Below are 22,574 nucleotides of genomic sequence, written 5' to 3'. Positions count from 1 at the left end.
GCCAAGCTGGAGTTGGAAGGGAATTCTTGAACAGATGGGGGTGCACGTGTAGGAGAAGAAAATAGCTTCTCTATCATCCTCTTTCTGAGGCTCCCCAAGCCCAGCCTGGGCTGCCTCACTGCATAGGTATGCAGGCTGGTGCCGTGTTTTTTTTTTTTTAAAAAAAAAAAAACAAAGGACTATCCTCTCTGGACCAGGCTGGAGTGCTTTCCTTGACTAAAGGAATGCAATTCTTATCTCCCCAGGGTAGGGAAGGAGGGAAGAGGATTTGCAGAGGCTGCTTTCTGAGGTTCAGTATTCACAGCTGCCGTTCTGGGCTGTTAAAGGAACATCACTGTGATCCCAACAGCAAGCTGAAAGGCAGAGAGTAATGATGCCATTAGCGAATGAGCAAACCACTAAGTGGGACACCTTGAAAATTCCTGTCCAGAGCCAGAGAAAGCTTGGATAGAAAATGTCAGAGTAGGCTATTCAGAAAGTTCTGAAAGCAGAGGGAAGGCAGGTCTCGGAGACTGGGGGGAAGGGAGGAAGCAGGAAACAAAGAGCATACAGGATTCTAAGCCAACCTCAGAGAGGGACTTCTTAGGGCCATCTCTGTACCCATCTATTGTCAAATGATAAAGAAGGGAGCTCTACTAATAGGGGTTTCCTGTCTTCAACTTCATCTGTGCCTGTGGTACAAAAAAGGATATGAGGGAGAACAAACAAGCTCCCAGTTTAGATAAAATTCCATCCCTTTCCATTGCCTCCCCAAACAACTACTGGTGCTTTTCCTGAATCAACTGTATGACTTGGGATGTGATCCTTTCACCACCTTTCACATGAATCCCACAACTGGGAAAGGCTCACACAGCCCCTTGGAAACCAGAAGACCTTACTTGTAGACCACCATAGCCTGTTGGAGGAATGCTGGTCTGACACTGCCTGGTAGCCAACTAACGCCTCAGGCAATCTCTTCTCTGAGGTTATCTTTGGTTTCCTTTGTACCAAAAATGGGTAGGAAAGAAAGGATTCTCAGAGACTCCTAAAGCAGGGACCAAGGGGGCAGTCTCCTTGAAACAAGAGGTGAACCCAGGGCCTCAGGGGAGGAGAGACTGGTGGATGGTCTGTGGGGCAGGAGTCCTTCTCGCCTCCCACTCCTGTCCTCTTAACCCCTAACTTCTTAGTATGGCCTCTTCTGGAATCCTTTCTAAAAATTTCTAATTCAACTCTTTCCAGAAATATGCAGCATCTCGACAATCCATTTATATGATGTTTGGGCTTTCTACTTTATTTCTTGCCCTCTTTAATCCTGTTTGGCAATTTTTGAATTATGCTTTTAAAAAGCAGTCACCAAGAACAAATTATTTCTATAAACGGGACACTGTCCAGCTCCAGCCCTACCAATAAAAAAAATATTCATAAGTGTGCAAATGTGGCTTGAAGCTAAGTTGAAGGAGATCTTGGTATACAAATGGCTCCTTAGTGATAACAACATTCCAAGATTATCACTCATATTGCATTCAAAATTACCCAAAGATCACATTCCACCTCCTTCTTAATGGGTGCTGGGGAGGGCCAGATTTTCTGTCTATGGCATGTTCCAGTTGTTACAAGGAGAGAGCAGGTGAGAAGGAATGACAAGGCAGGAGCTTGTTCATTAAGGAATTCCAAAAGTGACCAGCTGACACTTCCTGGTGACAAGTGGAAATTTTTTCCTGACAGGTGCTCTGGCATACAAAGCAAGCATACCCTGGACTTAGCTTAGAAATAATTGTTTTCTCTTAGACAAAAAGGGGGACAACACTAAGAAAAACAGGGAACTTTGCTTTCTAGTTTTAAGTGGTTAGATTTTCCCTTTCTATAAAAGCTCAAAAGGGTCTTGTTAGAGGATGAGCCCATTCCTCTTACCGTCCATTTCTTCTTTTTCCATAACAAATGAACTGAGGGTAAGGAGCACACCATTTCAGTGAGTTCATTCTGTTCTCTGAAACCTTTGACACCTACAGAGTAACACATTGCTAAAAAGGAAATAATTACTAAAGGATATCAACACCTGACAAGAACACAACGGGTGTGTGTAGGTCCAGTACCTCAGACTGAGACAAAAGAGTGTCTAGTAGCTAAATACTTAACACATTCATATTAAGCCTTTTGCCTGGACTCTTTGGTCTAGAATATATGCACTTACATAATTTACAGAACAGCAGACAAATGAGCCTGTCCAAATATATCGCTCTGTATTTTCTAAGCATGAGTTGAGATTTTGAAAGCATTGGCTAATATAGGTGATAAGCTATTATTCCCTAATCTTTTCTCTTTGCTCCTGGGGATAAGTCTAAGATTAGGGATCTAAGGAAAGCCGTTTCTTCCACATCTATCCATACTCATCCAACCTTTACCACAGGTTCTTGGAGTAGCAATTTCTAGAAAAGTTGGGTTAAGAACAATCATCAATTTTGTACTATCGATTCTGGTTTCTCATATCTTCAAAGGGAGACTGTCATTGAGTAGTATGACTTCTTCCTTAACCAGGGAGAAGCAGAGATATACCGGCCAGCCACACAGTCATGGGAAGGAATAGCAAAGCACTGCCTGCCTGATGAAGGCTGAGCTAACCCCTCCCCCACAAAAACAGCAGCACAGTGATATTTCAGGCTCTCCCTATGTCAGGCTCCTGACATGCATTATACGTAGCTGCAAATCCCAATCAATTTCAACATTTCTTAACTGCTGGGACACCTTTCTCAACACTGTAATTTACCCTCAAAAGAATAAGGAGCAAAGCACCCTCGCCTTCCCAGAACAATATTCTGTTAAATGCCACCCCCTTCCCATATCCCACTAACCTACCTACGCAAAAGAGGAAGGCAAATAACCCTCCTCCAAAGCCCGCAACAGACGGCCATGGTACATATGCCACTGACAAGAACTTTTATTTCTTTTTAATGACATTAAACACAACTGCTACAAGGGAAAAAACATGATACAGAGGAGGCACCAAAACTTCAGTTTCATAATTGATCCTGACAACAATGCAAGTAAATCAGGGCCTGTATTAGATGCAAAACTACAGGTTATTTCAGGCTCCTTACTTATAAGTAAACTATTTAAACAGCACATTTTTACTCTGCTTTGTCAAGACCTCCTGTGGTGAGAATGTCATCATGGATGAAGAAAGTTAGGTAGGCAGTTAAATGCACATAAAGATTACTCAAACTTAAAAATACAGCAGGAATTCCACCTGAAATACCAGACTTAGAGGGCAACACTAAATACAAGAGATATTCAGCTTTGAAAAGATTAAAACTCCAGAGTCTACCCACTACCATCTTTAAGGCAAACATGCCAGATAATGAGTTTTCTTTGGCTTTGTTTTTTATATCTTAAAGAATACCATGTTAACCACTAGAGAACAGCTCTCTCCTCCCCCAGTCCAACAGATTTAATTAAGCTGCTAAAGCTTTGGAAAAACAGAATTATTTGAGCTAAGAGGAAATGTGATTGTCACATTGTCTAGTTAACCTGTCACTCATTTAATTTGGCAAAGGCAATGCTCCTATTACACATTCAGTCATAAACCCTTCTGTATCAGGACAAGAACACGAATCTTAAGAGTTTTACCTAAGCAAAAATGCTGTCCTTTCACTCCAGGATTACCTGTGGGAATTAGCTGCAATGGTCGCTATTCCAGCTACATTTAATTTTAACTACACTTTGGTCTCAAAGGTGGATGTTTGGCACGTCCCACTCCATCAGGCTAATTTAGGACATCCTGGAGAAGTGACCAGTAATGCCAAGTAAATGCCAATTATGCCAACTAAAATATAGATTCAGACAACTGCCTTTGAATGCAATTTCTTCATTGCATTCCATTTCCAGAATCTAAACCAAATGTCCAAGGAAAAGAGAATCCTTGATTGGATAAAAACAGTGAACACTTAGGGACATCTATCCAAATGTACTGGAGAACTGAATGACCAGTCTTTTCCCAAGACCATTTCTAAAGTGGGTAGAATGTTTAAGATGGGTTACTCACATACAAAGATGGGGCAGATAAAACAACACAACTAGAGAAATGCTACAGTAACTATGAACAACTTTCACAGAGTGAACCGCAGCAGCATGAATGCCAGACTGCAAAACTTCCTAAAATAATGTCTAGAGCTGTCTGTGAAGAGAGAATAACAAACTTCTAAGATGTCCATTGAGAAAGATGCACAAAATCTGTCAGCTCTGGTTAGAACACCAAACCTTACAACTGGGTAATGCTTTTGTGCTCATGCTTAATCATAATACCATTAGACCCACTTGAGTAGTTATGTGAAACTATACATCTGGGCCTGACCAAAGGAGGAGATGGTAACATTCAGGATCTAAAGGCACCTGTTAACCAATAATGGAAACAAGAGTACCATTCCAAAATATCTCCCACACGATGGAGGTTCCCTGGCTAACACCCACAAAGTTAGGAATCAGCAGATGAAACTGAAGACCAATTGACACCTCAATGGCACTGGACAGCTCTTCAATAAAGAGAGCAAGGAGGCCATTCAAAAGAGGCATATCCATGTCAAACAGGATATACGAACACTGCCTGAAGAACCCTAGAGAGTAGAGTGGTCACTTGGAATGAAAAAAAAAAGGGAAAATGCTTATAGAAGGACAGAAGACAGTCACAAGACAACAAGGTGTTCAACAGAGGTTAATCAGCAGTATTCTGTCAGAGTTAAGATGCATAAGATTTATAAACACTATGTGCAAAATAAGTTTAACAGAATAAAAAGTCAAAAAATAAAAATTGGGGTGGGCTGTAGCTCAGTGGTAGAGTGCTTGCCTAGCATGTGCAAAGCCCTGGGTTCTATCCCCAATGCCCCAACATGGGAAGGAGAAGAGTAGCTCATAGGTACAGAAAAGAAAGGATTTACATATTCAGTTCATTCTTTCAACAGGATTTTTCTCTTATTCCATCCTACTTAAAATGTCCTGGATTGCCAACTTTAAAATACTGACAGGTATTCAGAGATTCCAATTTAAAAAGAGGGATTGTAAAAAGTAACGTATATCCAGTCACAAGTCATTAACAATAACACTGGTGCACAGCCTGGTAAAGAATCTATTCCTTACAGTAGATTAAAAGATTGACTTCTTTTGGGCACCAGTGGACTTTACCTCTGCCTATATACAGCTGGGTGTTTTCTTGAGCCTGGGTATTTTAGCTTCATGTTGGCTTTCAGGAGGCAGCCACCTTCAACTTAAATAAAAAATTAAAAAACATATCACCTTAACACTGCTTAGACATAATACACAGACAGGCACACAAAATCAGGAGTGTCTTCATACAAAAAAAAGTCAAGTCAGCAATGGGTATTTCCAAAAGGTGACAAGTTCTTTAAATAAAAATCTTGTGAAAAATAAATTTGAAATATACGAAGCACAAAACAGCAGAACAAAATGAGATGCTGCTCTGGACAGGACCCTGGAAAGGGACTTTCATTGCTGATGGGATGAGACAAAAGGACTGTACAAGTCAGGGAGACGCTGGAACCGATGGTGGCTTCGTTTGTTCCTGTCAACCCACTGATTCAGACTGTATCTTTGTAGAGGTTTCTGTCGGAACCGGGCATAATTTCTAATGAGAGAATAAAAACAGGAAGAATATTTTAGCTCAAATGGCTACATACATAAAAAGCCAGCACAACTATTTTAAGAATATTTTTTACTTCATCAGAAATTAATTTTATAATTCTCACAATTTTAGAGATTTTTATATTATCTTAATTATATAAAATCCATATCATAAGTACTATTTCCTTCCAACACTCAAAGCTACCTAATTCCCACACAGGTAATGTTCCCAAGAAGACCAATGCGTAATAGTGTTTAAAAAAAAAAATTTACTTCCTCTAGAAGAACAGGATCTGTATTGCATTGCTTGCATCAGACCTGTACCTCCAACAGGATCTCACTGTCACACAGCTCAAGGTTAGAAGGTTGCTCAGGACATAGCAGTTAAAATTAGAATAAAATTCCCAGAGAAGGTAAGTCATCATTTGAGTATCACATTATAAGTTTAGAGATAATAACTAAAAGCACAGACTCAAAATAAAGTTTCTTTCTTTCTTTTTCCAGTACTGGGGATTGAACCCAGGGGCACTTTACTACTAAGCCACATCTTCAGCCCTTTTAATTTTTGAGACAGGGACTTGCTAAATTGCTGAGGCTGGCCTCAAACTTGCAATCCTCTGTCTCAGCCTCCAAAGTAGCTGGGATTACAGGCATGTGCCATTATACCCAGTTCACAGTAAAGTTTCTTGAGAGTCTCCTTCAGTCATGTGCTGGGTGAGGGTTCTAATCCTAAGACAATCTGACCCCAATCTCAGCTCCAAAACTGTTCTAATGATCACCTAGCAAATGATTTTAAAAGATGTAAAATTCTTAACCCTTCTTTCCCCCAACTTTATGACTTAGAATCTTTGGAGTCATGGCTTAGATATCTGTACCTGATGTTTACCTCTCACTATCTGCAAGTATTTGCTGCATTCTTTAAAGAACTAATTTTACTTAATGCTACTGAAATCCTACTGGGAAAGTACTCTTAATTCCTGCACAAGTAAGGAAACCCTCATGTTAAGTTGCCCAAGGTCAAATAGTACAGTAAAGAGAAGAGCCTGGATATGAATTCACATCTGTCTCCAAAATTTATTTAGAAACCACTACACTACATGTTTTTGTTTTTGTTTTGTTTTGTTTTGTTTTGTTTTCTGCAGTATCAGATATTGAACTCAGGATTTGCACATGCTAAGCAAGCACTCTACCATTTGAGCTACACCCCAAGCTTTACACCACCTTTCTTCTTGAGAAAGGCTATGATTTTGACTATAGAGGAAACATGAATATAAAGGGCCTGAAGGGAAAACATGTCTGACATGTTTAAAAACAGAAAGGAAGCAGTGTAACCAGAACATAGTGAGTAATAGCAAGAGTACTAGGTGGTGAGGTTGGAGAGCCGAGGTCAAAGCACATAGGCCTTTGGAGAGGATTGTGAGGATGGGAAGACAGAAGATGAGAAGTTCTTGGAAAATGTCAAGCAAAGAAAAGAATCTTACTCATACTTTTAAAGAACTCTCTCTGGCTGCTGAATTTGAAAACAGTAGATAGGCAAGGGCAGAAAAAGGGAAATATTTAGGACTCTTGCAATAATCCAGGAGAAATGGTCAGGTTTTAGATATGTACACAGAGAGAGGCAATAGGATTTGCTAACGGATTCAATATGGGATGAGAGGGAGAGGAGTCAAAGATGACTCCAAGGAGAAAAATGAACAAAGATAACGCCAAGGTTTTCGAGTAACTGAATCAATTTGTAAAGCTGTACTACATCAAGAATTTGGAACTAGAAAGATCTTTTGACGTCAATTAGTCCAACATCTTCTACTGATTTCATGACTAAAGAAGTGAAGTGACTTGATCAAAATCATATAGCTAGTTAAACACTGCTAAGCTAGTATTAGAACCCAGGTTTCCTGAAATTCAGTACAGTTCTTATTCCATTCTACTGCAAGGTTTCATTTTCCACCTCTGAAATTACAACCCCAAAAATTACAATCCCAACTCCCCACCACATTCCCCTTGCAGTCAAATTCTACCCTTTTCTTCCCTCTAATCATCCACTCACCTCATGGTGAGATCCGAAGGATGCTGCCGATTCATCAAGGCATACAGCTCCCCAGAGGTACCTGTGATACAGAAGGATCAGTGGTTAGGAAGCAGCTGAGTGAACTACTATGTCAACTTAGGTCATAGTATTTGTCAACTTAGGTCAAAGTATTTGTTTTCAGGGAGAGAAAACTGGCAACAGTCCAATAATATCTCCTTGTGATTATTACAAGCAGTTGGCACAAAAGCTACAAGCCAGAGTAGGGAGCTTGCTCTTAGATGATGATGGTGATGCAGCGATGGTAGCCACTGTTCATTCATTCAATATTTATTAGCCCCTACAATATTTGAGGAACTGGTCCATAGGAATATGGCATGAACAAGACACTGTACTGCCTTCAGTGAAGTTTATACAGGAGACAGGTGATTCCAAAACAGTGTGATAAATGAAGTGACAGGAGAAATATAGGCTGCTGTTGAGACTGGGAAAGGGGATAAGGGAGACTGTCCAAGGGAAGTAAACCATAAGCAGGGATCTGAAGGATGTATAGAAGCTAGTGAGGTACAGAGGAGTAGGAGGTTGGGTACCCAAGAGAAAGAGCTAATACAAAGGTGCAGGGCAAAAAGACAGCAAAATACACTCAAGAAACAAGAGGAGTTCAGAACAGATGGAGATGGGTGCTCCTTGGTAACAAGAAAAATTACTAGAGACAATTTCTCAAACACCTGGGAGTCTAGCAATGTAGTAGGCACTGCAATGTTATCTTAATTTAAAAATCTTAACATCATTTCAGAGATGGGAAGTTGTGGTTCAGGGAGGTGTACTTGCCATAAATGCTTAATCGTTCAACTAGCTCCTGTATGACATCATGTTCTTGCCAATAAGTGACAATGTTAATTTTGCACTTAAGGGCTAAGACTTAGGCTAAAATCCCATAAAAGCAGAAACGAAACACTAGTTAGGAGATAATTTCTCTAGACCAATGATTCTCAAATTTTAATATGCTTTGTAATCAGCCAGATGGATTTTAAGACAGATTGATGGTAACTACCCTAGAGTTTCTGATTATGTAGGTCTGGAGTGGAGCCTGAGGATTCACATTTCTGAAATATTCTCAATGTTGCTGATGCTACTGGTCTGAGAACCCCACTTTGAAAACCTTTCTTTCAATTAGTTTACATGTTTCTCATTATCTTCACTACTACTCAGCACCAAGAGCAGTTTAACTAGGCTACGGCCCATCTTCTCAAATTCTAGAAAGATAAAACTTAACTTTTAGGATCAATATATTTGAAACCTCAAGAAGCAAAGCTTTGTAGAAAAAGTGTATACTGGGCTGGGGAGATAGCTCAGTTGGTAGAGTGCTTGCCTTGCAAGCACAAGGCCCTGGGTTTGATCCACAGTACCAGGGGAAAAAAAAAGAAGAAGAAAAAGTGTATACTCTGGAGTTATACAGACTTGAGTTAAAATTCCAATCTAGCCACTAACTAGCTCTGTGACCCCAAGGAAATCACTTTACTTCGTTGAGTCTCACTTTACTCATCTACCAAAAGCAGATAATAATACTATTTAGTTTGAAGATGAGTACTGAGAATACTGTACATAAAAGACCTTGAACCGGTCAGGTAGCTCAGTGGTAAAGCACTTACCTGGCTTGTCTGAGATGAGGCCCTGAGCTCTATAACAAGCACCTAAAAAAACTATTTAGCACATTGCCTGTCACACAGGGAGTGTAGTAAATGGTAGCTATTGTTATGGTGCTAGAACTTCACGTTTATAACTTGCAGACTCTGCAAACCCTTTGATAATCATCTTCTATTTATAAGGAAAAAAGTTTACTAAATGGACCCATCAGCCTAGCTGCGCCTACCTGTAATACCAGCAGCTTGAGAGGCTAAGGCAAAAGGATTGTGAGTTCAAACCCAGCCTCAGCAATGGTAAGGACTAAACAACTCGGTAAGACACTGTCTCTAAATAAAATACAAAATATAGGGCTGGGGATGTGGTTCAGTGGTCGAGTGCCCCTGCTCGATCCCTGGTACCAAAAAAAAAAAAAACTTACATGTAAACTATGACATGCTTTAGCATCAGAAAATTTTTTCTAACCATGTGAGACAGTATTTTTCATGAAAAAATTTGTAAATTTATTACCTTAAAAGTTTCTGTGTAGCAATGTAGTAAAACATTACATTTTGTACAACCTTTTTTTTTTAGTTGCCAATGGATCTTTATTTTTTTTATTTATATGCCATGCTGAGGATTGAACCCCAGTGCCTCACACATGCTAGGTAAGTGCTCCACAACTGTGCTACAGCCTCAGTCCTACAATTTGTTTTTATGTATCAGTTGGGCATGATGGTGTACACCTGTAATCCTGGTGTACACCTCAGACTGGAGAGGCTGAGGTAGGAAGATCTCAAGTTGAAGGCCAGTTCATGCAACTTAGTAAGACAATCTTTCAAAATTAAAAAAAAAGGAACTGGGGATGTAGCTCAGTGGTAGAGTGCTCCGGGGTTTAATCCCTAGTACAAGAAAAAATTAAATAAATAGTTTCTGTGGTGCTAAAAAAAAGCACAATCAATGATGAAAGATAATTGACAAAATGAAAAATATTGGGAAAACATTTGTCAAAGTTTAGTGTCCTTTTTATACAAAGATAAGTCTTCATTAAAAAAAAAAAAGAGATCTAGGACATGAATAGACAATTCACAAGTAATGCAAACAATCAATAAAAACACTGAAAAGAATATTTAACCTTACTAATATGGAAAGAAAACATATTACTCTTACTTCTTAAAGGAAATATAAATCCAAAATGAGTTTTCCCTTTAAGTGAAGTGACAGATTAGGAAATGCCTTGCCAGAGCTGGGGACAGTGGGACATGCCTATAGTTTTACTAGAAAAGCTGAGGCAAGAAGATCATTTGAGCCCAAGAGTTCCAGGCCAGCCTCAACAAACATAGCAAGACCCTGTCTCTCAAAAATTTTAAAAATTACCTTGCCTGCTGCATTTGCTGAACTAAAACCAAAAATCTCAATCCAAATTGCCTTTCTTATATCCTACTATCATACTGCTAGCACCTCATTCTTCCTAATCTTCCAAAAAGGACATTTCAGTGGGAATGGGGGAAAATCAGTCCTGTAAAAAATTCAAGGTATTTTTCCTATCAAAGTATCACCAAAGGAGGGCTGGTAACAGATAGAAATTCTGTGTCCATCAAAATGAAACCACAGATTATTTGTAGACCATGTCCTTTAGTTTACTCATCTCTTATATCTGAATTCTACAAAATTGCCCAGGCAGTGGAGACTAAAAATATACTATAAACTTCCTACACAGAAACAAATTCACATTCAACAATGAAAAGAAGGACTAGCCAATCTGGCCCAAGGAGTCTGGTATTTAAATATTCAACTGCTAGGAGTCAACATCAAGCAATAAAGATTTATATGCATTTACCCCATATCAGGCATTCTCCTATTTGCTCTACATATTTTTTTCATTAACATGTTTTCCAACAATCTTGTTTCCCCATTTTACAGACAAAACTGTTAAAAATTATAAATAAACTGAGGCACAGAAAAAGTTAAGCAATTTTTCCTAGAACATACAGCTAAAGACAGAGCCAGAATTCCAACAAAATACTAACATGGGTTTGAGTTTTCTTAAAATGTTTTCTGGGACTAACATTTCACAGTAGAGATTAGAAAGCAAGAATTATATTGCAATATGTCTCTTGTATACCCGTTTCTATCTAGCTTAGCACTGAGTAACAAGAGTTAAACAATTACATCTCAAGACCTAATTAATTAGCATAATGTTGTTAATGCAACAAGAAAGGTTAGTTTTGCCAGGTGTGATGGCACACACCTGTAATCCCAGTGACTAGGAAGGTTGAGGCAGGAGGATCAAAAGTTCAAAACCAACCTCAGCAACTTAGCAAGACCCTATCTCAAAATAAAAAGGGCTGGGAATGTGGTTCATTGGCTAAGCACCCCTGGTACCAAAAAAAAAAAAAAAATTTACTTTTAGACTAGAGTAACCCTTATATTAGTAAGACTTAATGATCTAGAGATGATAGGCTAACATTTATCAAGTACCTCTTATATGACAAGCTCTGCTAAATGCTTTACATGTATTCTAACACTGAATTCTAACAACCATAAGCTTTTTTAAACTTTTTTTAAAAATTCATGAATAAACCAAAGTTTAGAAAACATACTCATCTATCATCTAGGAAATGGTAAAGCCAGAATTCAAACCCAGGTGGGGCTGGTAATCCAAAAGCCTCATTTAAGCTCATAGCTTCAACCTCTTCGTCCTCCAAATTTAGAGATGCTAACAAGAACGGGAACATTTAAATTTTCTCTGCAGTCTCTTAACAGATGGGCTTTTTTGGACCAACGATCAGTACCATGGGTTTATTTTAAGTCGTGGCTAAAAGGTACTGAAGACTGTCCTTTGTTTTGTGCCTAAGAATGAAAAGTAACCTGACCACCCCCCAACCTTTCAGGAATGAGATCAGTAATTCATATAAATCTTAATCTGTAATTATAAAGTTGACTGGTTTGAGGAAAATTCAGTTTAATAACTGTTCTTAATAAATTAAATGTGAATTACTGTATCATAAGGGGAGAAGAATGGGTAATCCTGAGTATCTGCTATGACAATTGTGACAGGTTTTATAGGCTGGCATACTTTGTAGCATGACTCCAGTCAGTCAAGTGTGGCACATGACCAAAGAGAAGAGTATATCTCAGCTGGCTATGACTAGAAGGTGGCCTAGCACTACAGGTCATTAAGTGAATCAATCAGATATACTCTCCTTTGGAATATCAGTAAGGAAGATGAAAGAGCAGGAGAGAAAGAACAGCACACAAGGTTCTAGGACAGCAGTCACTATACATAGCTAACAGAGCAGCAGAGGCTCTGGTCACAGAGAAAGATTAGGGAAAATATGAATAGAAAACAGAGGTGCCCATTTCTTTTTTTTTTAATATTTTTTTTTAGTTGTAGGAGGACACAATAACTTTATTTTTGTGTGGTGCTGAGGATCAAACCCAGGGCCTCATGCATGCCAGGCAAGCACTCCACCACTGAGCCACAACCCCAGCCCTAGAGGTGCCCATTTCTGATGGGACAAGGGGATTGGCTCTATGGCTGACTCCTTTCACTACGAGATCTGGCTATGCTGTTGAGAGTCTAATCTTTTTTTTTTTTTTTTTTTAATTCTTAAAACTCAGTTACTTGAAAGCAATTATAATGTTTCTAGTCTATGAATCTAAAATATCTAATACAGAGGAGGGAACAAATGGGAATGAGAAGGAAAGGGGCATAAGCTACTGCTTTTATAAACAGAAAAACAAAATAGGAATAAAAAGAAAAAAATTAGTATAAAGCAGGAATTCAAATCTGTCACCTCTATGTCAATACAACTGATGATACAAATCTTGACTGATTCTCTTTGCACACAAAGCAAAACGTAAAAGAAACTATTATACAGCTCATTTCTCAAGTGCTATATTATAGAGGGGACACTGAATGATATACAATGTCCTTAGAAATCCTGGCAAATGCAGAATCAGAATTTATATAACCATGCTGCTTATGATCTTCAATAAAAGTCAAAATAGACACTTCCACTTCTAGCCAAGATGAATGGAAGATTTAACCATTCATTGTAACTGGAAACGACAAAATATATAAAACAACTTCATTAATATATGAATGTTAATAATATATTATATTAATGTATATAATAATATATTAATAATATATTAATAATTAATATATTAATGTTGTTAATATATTAACAACTTCATTCAGAGCTGAGTGTGGTAGCACACACCTATGATCCCTGCTACTTGGAGGTTGAGAGGATCAAAAGTTGGAGCCTGGCCTAGGTAACTTAGCAAGACCCTTGTCTCATAATAAAATAAAAAGGGCTGGGGATGCAGCTTAGTGATAGAGCACTTACCTAGCATGCACAAAGCCCTGGGTCTATGGCTTGTAAAATAAACTCCCCACAACCCCACACCCCACCAGTGCTGGGCAGCAAATCCAAGGTTTTCCACCTGCTAGGCAAGCAGTCTTACCACTGCCAGCAACATCCATGGCCCCCAAAATAAACACCACATTTCCCCCCCTTTTTTTGGGATTGAACCCAGGGCATTCAACCACTGAGCTACATTCCCAGTCCTTTTTATTTATTTTGAGACAAGGTCTCACTAAGTTGTTAATGCTGTCTGGAATTGTGATCCTCCTGCCTCAGCATCCTGAGTTGCTGGAATATAGGCATGCACCACTGCACCTGGCAACACTTCTAAATAAATGAAAGCAGAGACTACATCACCAATAGACCTGTACTACTAAGAAAATATTAAAGGAACTCCTTAGGAAAAAGGAAAATAATACCAGATGGAAATTTGAGTCTACAGAAATGGGATCAAAAGCCCTGGAAGTGTAAATATGTGAGCAAATACCAATGGATTATTTTTCTCATTTAAAAAAGTCTTTATAAGCCAGACAAGGCAGCACATACCTGTAGTCCCAGTGACTTAGGAGACTGAGGCAGCAACATTGCAAGTTTGAGATCAACCTCAACAATTTAGCAATGCTCTAAACAACTTACTGAGACCCTGTCTCAAAATAAAAATTTAAAAGGGCTGGGGATACAGCTCAGGGGTAAGGTATCCCCAGTTCAATCCCTAGAATGTATGTATGTATAACTAAATAAAACAAAATAGTCTTTTAGTCAGGCGTGGTAATATACACCTGTACTCACAGCTACTCAGGAAGCTGAAGCAAAGCATAAAGAATCTGGGAATCATAGTGAGACACGATCTCAAAAAAAAACCACACAAAGTCCATAATAAACTCCACTATCATATATATTTTGTTTTAAAAATCTTAAACCTTTACTTAGTTATATATTATATCCCATTTGAGATCACAATAATCTTTTGAACACAACTTCGAATAAGCTCAAGTCTAGCCTGTTTTGGAGTCATTCTAACAGCTCTCTCTGCCTCTCTGGAGGTGGGGCTCTTGACAACAACACAATACAACATTACATCTGAAACATGAATCAAATAAAGCTAGGAGTATTTCAGGGCAAGTTTTTTTTTTTTTTTTTTTTTTTTTTTGGGGGGGGGCGTTTGGTACCAGGGATTGAATCAGGGGCACTTGACCACTGAGCCACATCCCCAGCCCTATTTTTTTTTTGTATTTTAGAGACAGGGTCTCACTAAATTGCTTAGCACCTCACTGTTATTGAGGCTGGCTTTGAACTTGAGATCCTCCTGCCTCAGCCTCCTAAGCCTCTTGGATTACAGGCCTGTGCCACTGCACCCAGTAGGAAAGATTTTTAAAAAAACATATTATGTACATTAACAAACAATGGGTCTATTGTTATTTTAAAATGTACTGGGCTGGGGAGATAGCTCAGCTGGTAGAGTGCTTGCCTCACAAGCACAAGGCCCTGAGTTCGACGATCCCCAGTACTGCAAAAAAAAAAAAAAAAAAAAAAAAAAAAAAAAGTACTAATACTTTAATAATTAGTTCTAATTTTAATATGGTTATGTATAGACATAATCCACAAAAATCAAAGTACTCTGGGGTGCTCAATTCAAAAGTTTTGAAAACCACTACCTAAGAATTCCACTAAAATTACAACAAAGAGGTATAAGTAATAAGTAAAATGTGGAGATAAAATGGAAAACTCAAAAATTCAGGAAATGATGAAATAAAAAATAAAGAATATACAGAAAAAAATGTAGCAAGATAGTAGTTTTAATACCAACCATATCAGATATCCATTAAATGTAGATGGACTATAACATTCCAATTAGAAGACTGAGATTATGATATTTGAACAGCACATCCAACTATAAACTGTGTATAACTTATGCTTAAAGGAATAGGCTAAAAGGATGAAAACACATATTATGCAAACATAAATCAAAAGAAAGCAAAAATGGCTATGTTAATTTCAAAGTAGACTACTGAACAAGGAATAAGACCAGAGGAAAAAAATAGTTCATTATAATAAAGGGGTCAATTTATCAAGACCATATAAAAGTCCTAAATGTATATGCACTCAAGAGCAGAGTTTCAAAATACATAAGGAGAGGCTGGGGGTGTAGCTCAGAGGCAGAATGCTTGCCAGGCAGGTACAAGGCCCTGGGTTCCATTCCCAGCACTGGTGGAGGGGGCGGGTAGATGGGGACTGCCAGAACTAAAAGAAGATACAAAGCCACAACTAGTATTGAATATATGAACACCACTCTTTTATTAAAAACTGTAAGGGTTGGGTACAGTGGCACATGCCTGTAATACCAGCAGCTCAGGAGGCTGAAGCCAGAGGATCACAAGTTCAAAGCCAGCCTCAGCAACTTTGCAAGGCCCTAAGCAACTTAGTGAGACCCTGTCTCTAAATAAAAAATAGAAGGGGCTGGAGATGTGACTTAGTGGTTAAGTGCCCCTGGGTTCAATCTCTAGAACCAAAAAATAAATAAATAAAGCCAGAATTGCCATAACACTTGAACCAGACAAAAACATTACAAGAAAACTAAAGACCAATATTCCTCAAGATCAATCAACAAAACTCCTTTTATAAAAACTAATAGCAAGCTAGGCACAGAGACGCATCCCTGTAATGCCAGCTAAGAGGCGGCTAAGGCAAGAAGATTGGAAGTTGAAGGTTAGGCTAGACAATGTAGCCAAGACCCCATCTCAAAACAAAAAATAAAAAGAATGGGGATAAGCTCAGTGGTACAGCATCCCTGGGTTTAATCCCTAGTAGTGAAAATAAATAGAGAGAAAAAAAGAGAGAGCATTAGCAAATTGAATACAGGATAATTCATTTAAACCAAGTGAGTTTATCCCATGAATGCAAGTTAGCCTAACAGTTAAAACTCAAAAACTATAAGGTACACAGAATAAAGGAAAAACACTATTATGACCTTCTAAATAAATGTAGAAAAAATGTACTTGACAAAATTAACCACTCATTCATGATAAAAACTCACTAATCTACAAACAGAAGCGTAGAAGGGGATTTTCCTCAATCCAATAAAGGGCACTGGTGATAAATTTATAGCTAATATCATGCTTAATGTACTAGAGATTCCAGCCAGTACAATAAGGCAAGAAAAAGAGAAGGCTTATAACCTAAAAAGAAAGAACTGCCTTTATTTACAGATAATATACCAAATGTTATAGGTAACATACCAAATGCTAAAGAACCTCTAAAAGAATCAGCAAAAGTAGAAAGAAAATTTAGTATAGTTTGTACAATATAAATTCAAAATATAAAAATCAATTACATTTCTGTACACTAGCAATAACCAAATAGAAATAGAAATTTTTTAAATTATCATTTATAATAACTTAATAATAAGACAGCATAAAATACTTATGAATAAATTTAGCAAGATATGTGTTAACACATGTTCAATAAAAACTACAAAACACTGCTGAGAAATTAAATGCATACATAAATGGAGAAATATATCATGTTCACAGGTTGGCTCAATATTGTTATGATGTCAGTTCTCCCAAAACTGATTTATAGATTTACCACAATGCCAAAGAAACACCCAGTAGGTATATCCAAACAAACCAATAAGCTGATTCTTAACAAGAAAGGAAATCCAAAGGACTCAAACAATTTCAAGACTTACTATGAAGTTCTAGTAATCAAGACAGTGTGACACTAGCAAAAGAACAGGCATATTATCAATGGAATAGAACAGGTAATTCAGATATAAACCTATGGAAAGGATTTTTTTTTTTTTTTTTTGTACCAGGGATTGAACTCAGGGACACTCAACCACTGAGCCAGATCACCAGCCCTTTTTTGTATTTATTTAGAAAGGTTTCACTGAGTTTTTAAGGCCTTGCAAATTTGCTGAGGCTGGTTTTGAACTTGCAATCCTCCCACCACAGCCTTCTAAACCACTGGGATTACATGCATGTACTAACACACGCAGCTGCACTGGGGATTGAATCAAGGGGCCCTTTGACACTGAGCTACATTCCTTTTTATTTTCAGACAGGGTCTTAGTAAATTGCTGAGGGTCTCCCTAATTTGCTGAGGCTGGCCTTAAATGTGTCGGTCCTCCTGTCTCAGCCTCCCAAATCACTGGGATCACAGGCATTTGTTACTGTGCCTCAGAAAAGGATTTTTTTTTTTTGGGGGGGGGGATCAGGTATTGAGCCCAGGGGTTAACCACTGAGTAATATCCCTTTATTTTTTTATTTTGTGACAGGGTCTCACTAAAGTGCTAAGGCTGGCTTTGAACTTGCAATCCTCCTGTCTCAGCCTCCCGAGCCACTGGGATTACAAGTGTGTGCCACAATGTCTGGCAGATAACTCTTAATAAATGGTGCTAGAACAACTGGATATCCATATGCCAAAAAAAAAAAAAAAAAAGAAAAGAAAAGAAAAAGAGAAAAGAAACAAAACGCCCTCTAAGTCTTTACAAAAGTCACAAAAAAACTGTATAAAATTTTTGAAAAATGGTTTCTTGTAAAACTAAACACTATATATATATCAGTAATTCTACTAATTATTTAACTTAAAGAAATGAAAACACATGTAGACACAAAAACTCATGTAGGAATGTTCATAGTTTCTTTATTAATAATAGCCAAAAACTACTAACACAAATATTCATCAACAAGTAACCAGATTAAACTGTGTCACATTAAAACAGGAAAAGGGAAAATTCAACTGTAAAAGTAAAGAACTACTAAACTGGGATTATAGTTCAGTGATAGAGTACTTCCTTCGCATGCTTGAGGCTCTAGGTTCCATCCCCAGCAATGGAAAAAACAAACAAGGATAAATCTCAAAAACATTGTCCCAGGTAAAATAAACCAAACACAAAAGAAAACTTACTGTATGATCCCATTTATATAAAATTCTAGAAAAAGACATCTAATCTATAGGGGACAAAGGAAAAAAAAAAAAAATCAGTGCTTTCCCAGGGCTAGGGTGGAGATAGGGACCAGAGTGATAAAATTAGAGAACGCAGGAAATATCAGGGACAATAGTTTATCAATCTTGATTATTGTAGTTAACGTCACAGGTGCGTACATTTGTCAAAACTTACCAAAATATACACTTAAAATGGGTGCATTTATTTCATGTAAAGTATACCTTAATAAAGTTGATTTTTTTAAAAAGCCAAGGCAAATTTTCAGATACATTATAGCAGGTGGATTTTTTGATTTTATCTCCTCTTGCTCCTAATATCCCTCACTAAATCAGAAGTCTCAAATCAATAATCTCAGCAACCATCTAAAGAAATTAGAAAAAGAAGAGCAAATGAAATTCAAAGCAAGCAGAAAAAAGGAAATAAACATCTAAATAATGAGCTAGGACCAAGCATGGTGGTGCATGTTTGGATAGGGAGTTCAAAATCAACCTCAGCAACAGTGAGGCACTAAGCAACTCAGTGAGACCCTGCCTCTAAAATATAAAATAGGGCTGGGGATGTGGCTCAGTGGTCAAGTACCCCTAAGTTCAATCTCTGGTACAACAACAACAACAAAAAGAATAGTGGGCTAGGGATGCAAGCACTTGCCCAGAATGCACAAGACCCTGGGATCAAACCCCAGCTCCACAAATAGATTAAAAAACAAAAATAAAATAAAAATCAGAATAAAAATCAATGAAATAGAGCTGGCAGCAGTGCTTCAGGAGCCTGAAGCAGGAGGAATTCAAGTTTGAGGCCAGCCTGGGTACCTTAACAAGATCCTGTGCAAAATATAATTTCAAAAAAGAACTGGAGATGTAGCTCTGTATCACAGCACTTATCTAACATATGCAAGGGTAGAAAGTCCTGAGTTAGATTCCCAGTACCACACACACACACACAAATTCAAGAGAAATCTACAGAAATTATAGGTCATTAATAGTTAATGGGGAAAGACTCAATATTTTTCTAAGATCAAAAACAAGGTACCAATCTCATCACTTGTATTCAGCATTATAGTGGAGTGTAATAAGATGAGAAAAGCAAATAAATGATATTCAAGTTAGATAGAAACATGTGAAAATGCTTTTGTGATCAACAAACCATCGGTACAGAAAATCTGATGGAATCTATAAAAAAATTAGTAAAACTAATAGGTCAATTTAGGAAAGATTGTAGAATTCAAAATCAGTAGTCAAAAAACCAATTAAATTTCTTTTTTCTTTCTTTTTGGTAATGGGCACTGAATTCAGAGGTGCTCTACCACTGAGCTAATATCCCCAGCCCTTCTGAATTTTTATTTTGAGATAGGGTATCACTAAAATGCTGAGGCTGGCCTCCAATTCAAGAACTTCCTGCCACAGTTTCCCAAATCATTAAGATTACAGGTATGTGCCACAACACCCAGCTAAAAATGTATGTGTGCATGTATGTATGTATGTATGTATGTATTTTTATGGTATTGTTATTTCTATGATATTGGGGATAGAACTCAGGGGTGCTCTATCACTGAGCTACATTCCTGGCCCTTTTTATTTTTTAATATTCAGACAGGGTCTCACTAGGTTGCTTATCCTGGCCTCAAACTTGCAATTCTCTTTATTCAGCTTCCAGGGTTACTAGCATTACAGATGTGTGTCACTGTGCCAGGCTAAAACTTCTGTTCTTTAGAAGACATTGATAAGAGAAGAAAGGACAGTGGTACATGCCTGAGGCAAGAGGATCACAAGTTTAAAGTCAGCCTCAACAACATAGCAAGGCCTTATAAAAAGGGCTAAACATATGGCTCAGTGATGAAGTGCCCTGGATTCAATCACTGATACAAAAAAAAAAAAAAGACAGGCCACAGACTGGGAGGAAATGGGCTAAAGATCTCTCACCAAGAAGATATAGAAATGGCAAATGAATACATGAAAAGGTATCTAACACTGTTACTCATTAGGGAAATACTAATTAAAACCATAATGCAGTGGGAAGCTAAGCCAGGAGGATTGCAAATTCAAGGCCAGCCTCCACAAGTTGGTGAGTCCCTAAGAAAGGCAGCGAGACTCTGGCTCAAAAAAAAAAAAAAAAAAAAAGTGGGGGTGGGCTAGGGATGTAGCTCATTGGTAAGGCACTCTTTGGTTCATTCCTCAGTACCAAATAAAAGTAACAAATGTTGGCAAGGATGTGGAAAAATTGGAACCCTTGTGCATTGGCAGCAATATAAAATGGTGCAGCTGCTGTGGATAAACAGTTTGGCAGTTCCTCAAAAAATTAAAAATAGGGCTGGGATGTAGCTCAGGTTTAGAGTACTTGCCTAGCATCCAAGAGGCTCTCTGTTTGATCCCCAGCACCACACATAACACACACACACAAATTAAAAATAGAATTACCATGTGATACAGTAAATCTACTTCTGTTTGTATAAAAATTGAAAGCCAGGTCTCAAAGAGATATGTGTAGACCCATATATGTAGCAGCAATGTTCATAACAGTAAGGGCTGAAAGCAATCAACTCTCCAACTGATTGATAAATGGATAAGAAAAATGTGATATATACAGACCCTGAAATACTATTCAGTCTTAAAAAGGAAGGAAATTTTGATACATGCTACAACATGCATGAACCTTGAGGTCATTATGCTAAGATAAATAAGCCAGTCATAAAACGAAGAATACTGTATCATTAGACTTATGCGAGGTGCCTAGAATAGTCAAATTCATAAAGACAAAGTAAAGGTGCTTGAAAGGGCCTGGGGGAAGCAGGGATGAAGAGCTATTGTTTAACGAGTACAGTCAGAGCTTAACATTTGCAAGACAAAAAAGTTCTTGAGATGTTTTATGATAGGTGCACAATAATGTGAATGTACTTAATATCACTGATATCACTGGATGATACACCTTAAAATAGCAAAAAATTAAAAAGGGGGGGATTTAAAAAAGGACAATACATATGTTTATTTTTCTATAAGAAAATAAAAACTACTGGCTGTTCCAAGTGTTGCTAAGGATGGGAGCAACTGGAATGCATACAATGCTGATAGGAATATAAAATGGTACATTCATTTTGGAAAACAGTTTGGCAGTTTCTTAAAAAACAGAACACTTACCATATGATCCACTGATTTTTTTTTTTTTTAATTTAAAACTCAATATGTATGAATTTCAAAATAATTATGCTGGGCTAGGAATGTAGCTCAGTGGTAGAGCACTTGTCTAACATGCTCAAGGACCTGAGTTTGATCCCCAGCACAGTGGGGGAAAAAAAATGCTGAGAGAAGGAAGCCAGGCTCAGAAAAGAGGTACACATTTTTCGATTCCATTTATACAAAACTCTAGAAAATATAAACTATGGTGACAGTAAACCAGTGGTTGCCTGGGAATGAGAAGGGGCAGGGAAAGGTAAAAGGGAGGAATTATTAAAGTGCACAAAGGAACTCTGGGGTCTGATATATTTATTATCTTAATTTTAATGGTAATTTCATGGAGATATCTATCTATATACATACATATCAAAACTCAACAAACTATATACTTAAAGTATGTACAGTATGGGATGGGAGTTGTAACTCAATGGTAGAACACTTGCCTAGCATGCATGAGGCCCCTGGGTTCAACCCCCAGTACCACAAAAAAGAAAAAGAAATCATTAATGTAAATGAAGAAATGAAGGATAGGAAGAAAAGGTTGATAAAATATTCCACAAAGTATAATACAGACAGAGGGAGAACAAGGAAAGGAAAAAAAAGGACTCAGAAGATCAATCCTCAAAGGTTCAATATGTAACAGGAGAAAGAAAGAACAGATAATATAAAGAGAAAACAATCACCAAAAACATGAAAGTAGACAGGCGTGATGGCACACGCCTGTAATCCCAGCTACTCCAGAGGCTAAGGCAGGAGGATTGCAAGTTCAAGGCCAGATTCAGCAACTTTGCAAGAGACCCTGTTTCAAAATAAAATGAAAAAGGGCT

At 37.9% G+C, this 22,574-nt stretch overlaps 1 protein-coding gene across 9 annotated transcripts in view; it reads right to left on the bottom strand.

Annotated features, from left to right (window-relative positions):
* Positions 1-163: 163 nt before the first annotated feature.
* S100PBP (S100P binding protein) overlaps positions 164-22,574 on the bottom strand; it is a 41,216-nt gene continuing 18,805 nt past the window's right edge. For 5 of the 9 annotated variants that reach the window (XM_079152231.1, XM_079152229.1, XM_079152228.1 and 2 more), the window contains 2 exons: positions 7,655-7,715; positions 164-5,611 (listed from right to left, as the gene is read on the bottom strand). In XM_079152231.1, the coding sequence (XP_079008357.1) occupies positions 5,473-5,611; positions 7,655-7,715 (200 nt within the window). In that variant the 3' untranslated portion in view covers positions 164-5,472. Of the gene's footprint in view, positions 5,612-7,654; positions 7,716-18,820; positions 18,943-22,430; positions 22,547-22,574 lie in introns of those variants that run through there. The other 4 variants (XM_079152233.1, XR_013765930.1, XM_079152235.1 and 1 more) reach the window with 4 other exon arrangements.

This window comes from Sciurus vulgaris (assembly GCF_902686455.1).
Source record: "Sciurus vulgaris genome assembly, chromosome: 1".
NCBI classification, from domain to species: Eukaryota; Metazoa; Chordata; class Mammalia; order Rodentia; family Sciuridae; genus Sciurus; species Sciurus vulgaris.
This window is presented reverse-complemented; position numbering and strand designations above follow the sequence as displayed.